The sequence below is a fragment of the Protomyctophum parallelum genome (genome assembly GCF_964188405.1).
Source record: "Protomyctophum parallelum genome assembly, chromosome: 11".
NCBI lineage: Eukaryota > Metazoa > Chordata > Actinopteri > Myctophiformes > Myctophidae > Protomyctophum > Protomyctophum parallelum.
Window position 1 is genome coordinate 27465640 of NC_139707.1, and position 9288 is coordinate 27474927.

Genomic DNA, 9288 nt, shown 5'->3' on the forward strand with positions numbered 1-9288 from the left:
ATCTGCATATAATATGGAGCTGGCCAGCAACTCTACATCTGACCTTGCTGACACCAGATTAATAGTTTAACTCCTGCTTCTCAACTGTGACTCAATTATGATGAATTCCTGTTCTGTTCTTTGACTATATAGAAGTGTATTTGTACGTCTCTTTGAATTGAACAATTTCCAGCGGCAGGGAGACGTCCCTGACCGCGGGCCCCACCATCCGGAGATGTTCTGGGATGAAAGGGGCGAAACATCAAGGAAGGATGGCTCCCAGCTGATGACCCTGACAGCTGGTACTCTCAACGCTCAGACCATCCATCCACTGAGGAAATACCAAAGAGGAGGAACTTGCAACACCTGTAAGTAGCTCTAGCAGATTCTGCTTGTAGCAAAGCATCTTCAATGTTTACTTCATCAACAAGGTGGACCCTCTTGTAAACAAGTGTAGCCTAATGCTTAATTGGGTTGTCCACTCACAGTTAACAGTCTTTGTATTGAGTTTGTGCTTGAAATGTACTAAGAAAATGTTGTAGAATCGTCCCCAAGAGTCGAATTTAGAAGATCCAAACACTGATCAGAAGCCAGAAGGTTACATTACAGACAAACTAGAATGACCAGATACAACTGCTGCGCGTGCACACACATGCACACCACACGCACACACTTTGAAATTCTCTAGAAAAGTAAAACATAGGCTATCTCAGAATGGTACAGTAGGCCTACTCAAGTAAATGTACTTAGTTACTGTGCACCACTGTAGATAGCCTAATATCATTTAGCTACTAATCCTCAACGTGGGTGAATTCATGATTCACCCAATCATCAATGTTGTGTATGTCTTTAAATGACTGATGAATTGAAAATGTTGGACTCCATTTTTTTAAAACGAAGGTAAAGTACCCTTACCTGCCTCGTCGGCATAGACCAGAAATGCCCTGTGTTTGTCGTTCGGATCGGCATGTATTTTTAATACCTCGCCACCAGATCGCCTTTTGTTTCTGAAGTAGAGTTCTAGTTTGGGTCTGATGTTGTCCAGTTCGTCAGGCAAGCCCTCCAATAGAAGAGTGTTGTGCAGCCTGAACATCGTGGAGAGACTGACGGTTCTTATTAACAGTACACCGCAAGTGTCAGTCTGTAAACAGGACTGGACCTGTCGTGTCTGTCTGACCGTGTGTGCTCACTGCTCAGTAGTCACCAAACTCACCAGTTGCTCACTCATCTGCGAAGACCGCTCTGGAAAACACCTCCGCCTTCACTTTACTTTCACTTTTGATTTTCAGCTTCCAGCCTTCCTTTAACTTTATTTAAATGCTATTCGTGCTGATTTTGTTTGGGAAAACACAGGTAAGATTTACACTTAAGTTATAATAGCAAGTTGTTAATGTTAAAATAAAAAATATATCTCGGGTAATTTAATAAATAATAGCCTATAAATATAAGGCTATATATAGCTGGGTTTCGTTTTCGTAGAAACACGTACCCTCAAGCCTGAAGCCATGGCAGATCTCAACAACGTTATGCTGAACGGCACGGTAAGACTTGAGTAATTTATGTTTAATTATTTAAAATGACTTTAGTGCAAATCTAATGCAGCAATAATTGTATTAACATTTGCTTTCTAGATGGACAATGGTATTGAAGAAGACGAACTAGCTAAAGCCAAGAAAGAGCTGGAGTCGTGGAAGGTATCCCACTATCCCTTTATATTCTCTTTGGACTTGATATCGTAAATGCGGTCCGTATTAATATCAAATCAAATTAGAGAACGAGATAATAACCACACGTCTGCCTTTTGCAATATAGCCTAATTTATGCATTTTTTTATTTGTTTATTTCCCAGGACAAAGTTGAAAAGGCAGATGATACCAAAGGCAAACTGATTCTAGAGAAACTCGAGATGGACGACACCAAGTCTGAAGCCAAAAAAGAAATGAACATTCTTTTGGAAAAGCTAAAGAAAAGTGAAACACAATTCACTGAATCTATGGATGGCTTAAAGGTATCACTACTTTTCAAATTAACATACAGGCCTATAATCACAATGATTGGTGATACTGATGCAAATATTACGTAGGCCTATACATTTAATTATTATCCAGCAGGGGGAAATCAGTAAATATAAAAGGCTATATTAATACTTATGTATTTCTGCTGAATATTTATTATTTTGTGTGAATCTATTGGATAGTTTTGCAAGAGAACCAAAGTAGTTGTATATCTGAAACAAAACAAAAACGTTATACAATTCTACACAAATGTAGACTTACATTCTATGATTGCAAGTGAATATTCTATTGTTTTACAATAATGCATGTACATAAATCATTTCATGTTTAATTTTGCATAGGATGAAATCCTCAAACTTGAGAGAGGTAACCAGAATCTGATATACAAACTGAAGAAATGCCATGCTGAACTTGAATCTAAAAGGGCTGAGGCCATAAAACTTCAACAGAGATTCAAGGTAAATATATACGTAAATTCATGTGTACTTTTAACCCAATAAACCTATTCTATTCCTAGGCCGATTCTACAAATGCCTTCTAAATCAGTAGTTCTCACACTTTCAAGATTTTTTACAAATAGCAGATGTACAAGGCTACAAGCTGTGTGTGTGTGTGTGTGTGTGTGTGTGTGTGTGTGTGTGTGTGTGTGTGTGTGTGTGTGTGTGTGTGTGTGTGTGAGAATCTGAAATGGTATGGGACCCTGTGACCCCCACACCAAAAAAATAATTCTCCTGGATTCTCACAGTCCAATGTTGGCAGCCCTGGTATGGACCACTGGTGGACCGTGAGGATATTACAAGTGGTCCCCCAATATAAAACAAAAAAGCGTGTGCCACGAACACTTTTGAGGTTTTCAATTGGGCCCTGATCCAGAAAAGGTTGAGAACCAGTACTATACTGGCTTTGAGTATATGATCAGAGTAAAAGAAAACAAATTTGGCTGATTTCAGAACCCCATTGTGTCTTCATTGCTGTACAGATCTGTGCCCAAATCCCAAAGACTAAGGTGAAGTTTGTCAAGAAGATGGAGGCGGAGGAGCAGGAGGAAGGAGCTGATCAAATCAACGGCGTGTTCACCATCACACAGCGACCCACTGTGGTGCTTGTGGGGGGGCAGGCTCTCATCACGTTTGAAGAAGAGAAAGGTGCATGTGCTTTGCATACATTAGTTGGATGATCTGATACAGTGTTATTATTAAATAAAGTGAGAAAATGAGTTCAATTCAAATTGAAAATGGGGAAAGAATATACATTTGGACACTAAGTAAACAGAGCTATGTCACATTGCTTCGTTATACATGTTACAAAGTTAGTTCAATGTTTCAAAGAGACAACATGCAGACACATGATTAAAGGTGTAACTGTTGAATCATAGGTCAATCAAAAATGTATATATTTCCCTGTATTCCATGGATCATGACGCAACTCCTCATATATGACCCAACCATTTTGTTCCAACTAGATTTTCCACCATTTTGTGTTACCTTCAAAACTCACTTTTTGCTACAACTCCTACAACATTTTTGTTCAAACTTTACACAAATCTGTACACATTATCTCCAATGTCATGTGATCAAGATATTTCAGTCAGATTTCTCATAATCATTCCAATTGTCATTAACTGCCCCCTCCAATATTTGCGGGTCATAACATAGCCAAGAGTAAACTACAAGGTGTAATTTCGTTGAAATGACCCCACCCAAACATGTTTGAATGTGCTGTGAACACCGTAGAAAAGAGATCATCAGAATTCCAGTCTACAGTGTTTCCTGTTCTTACATTGCTGTTGTTAACATAGTGGATAATTACCCATGAACCAGGAAGTGTTCACAGTCAAAAGTACTCCAATCTCACAAACTGATTTTATGGCTTGTTACGACTTTATAAACTATAGATACGTTATGACCTTTGTGTTTGTTTGCATGTTTCCAGAAATCAAAACATGTTCTTTGCAAATGTTTCATGCTAGGTTCTGTAGTTATTAATGTTAGTTATATAATATTCTGATGGTTGTCTATCTCGTGATTAGAATTAAATGTTTTTTAATATATATTTTTTTAATTCCTAGTGACGTCTCAGATTCTGAAGATGGCCAAGTGCTCTGTTTCTTGTGAGAAAATAAAGCTGGATGTGAAACCAAAAAGTCTCACCCTGGAGCCCTCTGTAAAGTTTGAGGCAAGTTATAATTCAGGGAGATGTGGTGGTTTGGATGAAAAAAAGCTAAAAAAGTATGATTCTTGAACAATGTGTTTCATTGCGTATGCGCAACACTTGCAGGTTCACATTGACGTTTCCAAGAAGCAACTGAAGTTCTCCAACGCCCCGCCCTCCATGCTGGAGGAGCGAATGAGGGACCGGCTGGAAATGAGCTTCTCCAGACCCAGCAGAGGTGGAGGCGAAGTGGAGAGAGTTGACTATGACAAACATAGTGGCTCTGGTCAAGTCACCTTCCTGCAATCTGGAGGTACAACAAAGCCTGAGTCATCCTACATCGCACGTCGAAAATAGCAGAACCACAAGCTCATGGGTGGGGCTTGCGCTACACTCCTTGAGCATGCATGTCTGATATTTATGACATGCAACATTGTCATATGTGACAGAGCATACATTGGGCTTAAGTGTTGTGTGTGTATTGTGCTGGATTATATATTTAATAATAAAAGCAAAACAACAAAAGAGGTCATTCATACTAGGCTTAATTTATACTTAGTCACACAACAAAGTGTCTTTTGACAAAATGTTTTTCATCTGGGAATATGTAAGTGTCGTCGAGTGACATGCTCATGTGACACAGTGTAAATGGTCCTATAGATTTCACTGAGAAAGCTCTTGTGTTGTTCCCCCTGTAGTGGCTGAGAACCTGGCCCTGCGAGGGAAGTATTGCGTCAACCTGGACTCTGAAGTCAACGTGAAGGTTGGACCGGTTTATAGCTATCAGCTACGGAAGTTTCAGGTAAGATAGTAAAAAGTGTGGTTCAAAAACTTGGTTCATCTACCATTCGCTTGCCCTCCACTGTTCTAGAATAGCCGAATCCGCAGAGTGGTGCCCTGTAGGCTGTAGGGCAGGCAATCAATCCTGCTGTGTCTAATGTGACAGCGCAGTCCGCAGCTATGATCCACAGGGCACTCCTCTGTGGATTTGTCTACTAGTGAACCTGCTGTGATGATGAGCCTTCGAGCATTTGTACTTTTGTATTATGAGCCAGTGTTAGAGTAGAGTAGAATGCAATGGAAAATGTATTGTATTTCGTTTCACTTCATTATTCCGATTTATTTATGGGCGTGGCTAGCGAGGGCTGGACTGAGCTAGTGGAGATATGCCTTTGACCTCATTGTGATCAATTTAAAAGCAGACAAGACACAATGAATACGCAACTCCACAAGACATATTCCAGGAATCCAGGTCATAATATGCTGACTATAGGCTGTACAAAATGAGGTCAAATAAAAGTGGACTAGCAGGTTTATTCTCACCAAGGCACTGTAAAGTGAAAATGAAAGTGACTGAGACATCTCACAGCATAGTTCCGATTTAATATTTTCCTCCTCCACCTTCACCTTAGAGATGGTAAATGATGCATTTATATAGCACCTTTATCCAAGGTGCTTTACAGAGATTGTGCATTACATTCACCCATTCACACACATGCCGGAGGAAACCATGCAAGGCGGGAGCAATTAGGAGTTCAGTGTCTTGCTCAAGGACACTTCGACACTAACTCTGGGTTGGAACCGGTCACTCTACCCCTGAGCCGCCGCCGAGATGTGGCAGTATACATCATATATGCATTCAAGCCTTTTAGAGAAGAATGACACTAATTCAAGGCTCAGACACAAAGAGCCATATGGTACATGAAGGAATAGTTAAAGTTACACTAGGCAGACCACCTCTGACTACTGTACATGTGCTAATTATATTGTATTTATTAGCATACTGATTGTACTGTACCTGTTTGAAATTAAATTGAATGTGTCATAATCTACATGTTCAGTAGATGGCAGTGTTGCCTTTGAGGAGATATCCAAACTCAACTCATCCTAATGCTTTACCACTTGTTGCATGCAGCAGTGGTTCTCAAAGGGTTAGGACCCCCAGAGGTCTTTGGGGAGGTTCCAGGGGGTCCCCAGCTAAATTAGTTAACACAATCATTTTAACCACTTTATCCATATTTAATAGCTTGGCCGATACAAGCTAATTTCATGAATCCTCTCTTCTGTGGGTCCCTGACATAATCAATTGTATCAGTGTCTATCGTATTTCTCAATATGCTTAGACATATTCAAGGAATACATGGCAATTAGCTGCAAAGACTAGATTTGAGATTATAAAACGATCCAACGCAAAATGGGAATGAACAATAGCAAATCAGAGATAAATCAATGCATCATTCAAGTTTCCTTTCCATAAACACCTGTTGTCGTGATTGATCTCAGACGTTCTGCGGCATACCAAAGCGTACCATCCTCCTGGACGACATCCAGGACCTGGGCGATGATGAGGACCTACAGGACCACCTGGAGATCCACTTCCAGAAGCCCAGCAACTACGGCGGAGAGGTGGAGTGCATCAAGTACGTCTCCGCTGGCAAGACCCTCCATGCCTTCTTCACCGAGGACAAGACTGAAATGGAGGCCTAGTTTACTTCTTTTTCATGTTGTTTCATGTGGCTGCTAATTACAATAATGCAAGCATACACTCAAGTCAATAATTTAATAATAATAATGCAACCTAAAACATTATCAATTATGTAATATAATCAATAACTGGTGAAAAAAGTGTTATGCACATCACACAATAATGAAAAAGTAACATAGGACTTTTGAAATAGTGGGCTCAAATATCATATGTGTATGAATGAATGCACTTATTACGTATGTGACAGAAGAAAAACATGAACCGTCTTTTTACAGTAAGTAGGTAGATTAAAGCCACATTTGTGTTGCCCCGGTTCGTGAAAGTAGAAGCAAAAAAATAGGTTTATATATACGTAAAAGTGCAACCATTATGTATAATTAAGTGTGGAACTAGTGAAGGATTGATTGATTGATTGAATACTGTTAAGATTGTTAACAGTACAGGTAGTACAGTCAAAGGTTATGCTAAAAGGACAATGTTTCCATTGTGCGGTCCACTTTTTGTGTACTCCCACTTGACACCACAGTTTAATGTTTTGTTGATGTGCTTACAATACATTCATGTCAGGAACAGTACTGGGTACGGGTATGTAATCAGCATTCTGCCTTAGAATGTGAACGTTTGTAGGTATATTTTACTCATGTGATTTATACTACCCAAATAAAACATATAGAATAGTATTCATTGTGTACTTGTGGTTATCAAGCCTTGTGGTTTTCAAGCCTTTTCATATCAAGGTCCATTATTTATTTGGCGTTTGACCACCATTTGATGAGATTTAGCCTCAGACCCAAAACTAGAATATGTTGTTGTCTTGGATAACCTTTTTTGTCCACAATTCCATGTTGATAGCATAGGAGAGATAACGTGAAGACATAAGGCAAACAATCAACATTCTCTAATTGTTTAGACTAAAATAAATTAAGTAATGCAGATGTTCAACAATAATTTAACTGTTGAGTGACATGCTCATGTGACACAATTTAACTGCATATAGGAAACTCAATTGAGTATCATACTGAGTAGGCACCCGATCATCAAATTATTGGTTCAGGAATGTAACAAAATATTCATGAATTCAAGGCTTCATGATGAGGCGTGTAGCCTAATTCAGTGGTTCTCAAAGTGTGGTCCGGGGACCTGGCATATGTTTTCAAATGGGGGTCCGCAGGCCAATTAGTGTCAATTTGGGGTCCCTACAATGAAAAAGTTTGGGAACCACTGGCCTAATTGAAAGTCATATTTTGGGTGAACTACTCCATTAAGGCCTCTAGGTGGCAGTGCAAAGCCAAGGTTAACTACACATAAGGTAGCAAGTCACCTGCAGTTCTGTGTGTACAGTGTACCTAAAGTTGACCTTCATTTGCCTCTTTGTAATCAACATATTTGCGTATTTAACAAGGGGTCCTCTAAACAAGGCACCAAAGCTTTCATTTGTAGTATACCGGTATGTCCTTAGTCCTTACTCCTTACCACCAGTCTGTACAGTCATATTTCTTTCTGAACCGAGATGCACAAATAACTCATAGAATGACCTTCACAGACTCGTTTCATAATTGAAAAGCTTTAAAAGTGCACCATTTAACTCCAATCACGGCAATGCAATATCTGTCTGTGCCCACTCGTAATATTTATTGACTTGCCCTGACTTAACCTCGGTGGTAAATCAATTGGAGACATAAATATAAATGCATTGAAGCAGAGGATTATAATTAAAGAGCCCTTACTCTGTCCCTCTTGTTGATGGCTGATGAAATTATATTGCACTTCTTTTGACTTTGACCATAAGCATCTGTGGGGATATTCAATTTTTACCTCGCATCAGGAGTGGTATAGCCTTTACTCTGCTAAATTAATTGCCTGGGGGGAGACATTTCGGTTGGACTGAAATTGAATTGACATAATAACATTATTAAGTTCTTCTTTTAAAGAGCATGTTTGAGGATGTACATTGGACACTGTTGCATGCGCACCAGCAGGGTGCCTGAAACCATTAAGCATCTCTCCACAAAGCTTCATGATTACACACAGATATGATTGGTATGCTTGAGTTAAGTTTAATTTAAGGTTCTTCAATCTTAGGTTTGAACCTCAGCTTCAGGTCCCGTTGGACTAAAATATTCAAGGACTGAACCGGTCCATCGTCCATGGCAGTGATAAAGTATGTAAAACATGCTTCCTGCAGTCAGACACAGTGGAGGAAGCTGTCACACCCTGCAGCCGCTGGCTTGTACCATAATTGGAATGTGAAATGGGGAGGAAATGTCCCTTAATGATTGAAACCCGGAGTGTCACCGTTGCAGGTGTCCCATGGAAATGAAAGGCAGGTTCTCCTCCTGTCTCTGCCAGGCAGACACTTTAATTGGCTGCCGGCGCGTGCACGGTGGCAGCTGCATCCACTCTGCCAAGGCCATGGGAACCGGCGGTTGACACCGCTGTCAGACACTGTGTGCCCATGCCTTTTAATGGAATGAAATGGAAGCTTTCCATTTCCCAATGAGACTGCTGAGGTATCACCTTTTTTGCCTCTCAAAGAAATTACATTTGTGTAGTGGTGTTTAATACTACCAGTTACTGCTGAGGCAAACCTATGCCAGAACTGTCAGAGGAGAGGGATAGAGAGAGAATATGCCACAGCACAGACAGATGGAGGGAGAG

The 9288-nt window shown here is 40.1% G+C and overlaps 3 protein-coding genes across 4 annotated transcripts in view; 2 read left to right on the forward strand and 1 right to left on the reverse strand.

The window, feature by feature from the left end:
• Positions 1–1200, reverse strand: part of parp14rs3 (poly(ADP-ribose) polymerase family member 14-related sequence 3) — a 23851-nt gene extending 22651 nt beyond the window's left edge. Inside the window, exon 1 of the mRNA XM_083776093.1 lies at positions 895–1200. Coding sequence (XP_083632219.1) covers positions 895–1072 — 178 coding nt within the window. The 5' untranslated portion in view covers positions 1073–1200. The remainder of the gene's footprint in view (positions 1–894) is intronic.
• frzb (frizzled related protein) overlaps positions 1–2652 on the forward strand; it is a 102062-nt gene extending 99410 nt beyond the window's left edge. Inside the window, exon 10 of the mRNA XM_083776099.1 lies at positions 2595–2652. The gene's annotated coding sequence lies outside the window, so the exon portion shown is untranslated. The remainder of the gene's footprint in view (positions 1–2594) is intronic.
• On the forward strand, positions 1201–6885 carry nmi (N-myc (and STAT) interactor). 2 transcript variants are annotated; one of them, XM_083776098.1, is made up of 10 exons: positions 1201–1332; positions 1459–1520; positions 1611–1673; positions 1829–1987; positions 2336–2452; positions 2974–3139; positions 4063–4169; positions 4272–4458; positions 4844–4947; positions 6429–6885. In XM_083776098.1, exons 2-10 carry the CDS (start codon positions 1485–1487, stop codon positions 6630–6632), a joined length of 1143 nt encoding a protein of 380 aa, XP_083632224.1. In that variant the 5' UTR covers positions 1201–1332; positions 1459–1484; the 3' UTR covers positions 6633–6885. The 2 variants fall into 2 exon arrangements, with proteins under 2 accessions (XP_083632224.1, XP_083632223.1); XM_083776097.1 differs by lacking the exon at positions 1201–1332 and having other exon boundaries at positions 1352–1520.
• Positions 6886–9288: the final 2403 nt, after the last annotated feature.

Bases quoted from the DNA above. Each gene is read 5' to 3' on its own strand.
- nmi (XM_083776098.1), top strand. From the start codon at position 1,485: ATGGCAGATCTCAACAACGTTATGCTGAACGGCACG. The intron at 1,988-2,335 runs GTATCACTACTT...AATTTTGCATAG, and splicing joins AATCTATGGATGGCTTAAAG to GATGAAATCCTCAAACTTGA. The intron at 4,170-4,271 runs GCAAGTTATAAT...CAACACTTGCAG, and splicing joins AGCCCTCTGTAAAGTTTGAG to GTTCACATTGACGTTTCCAA.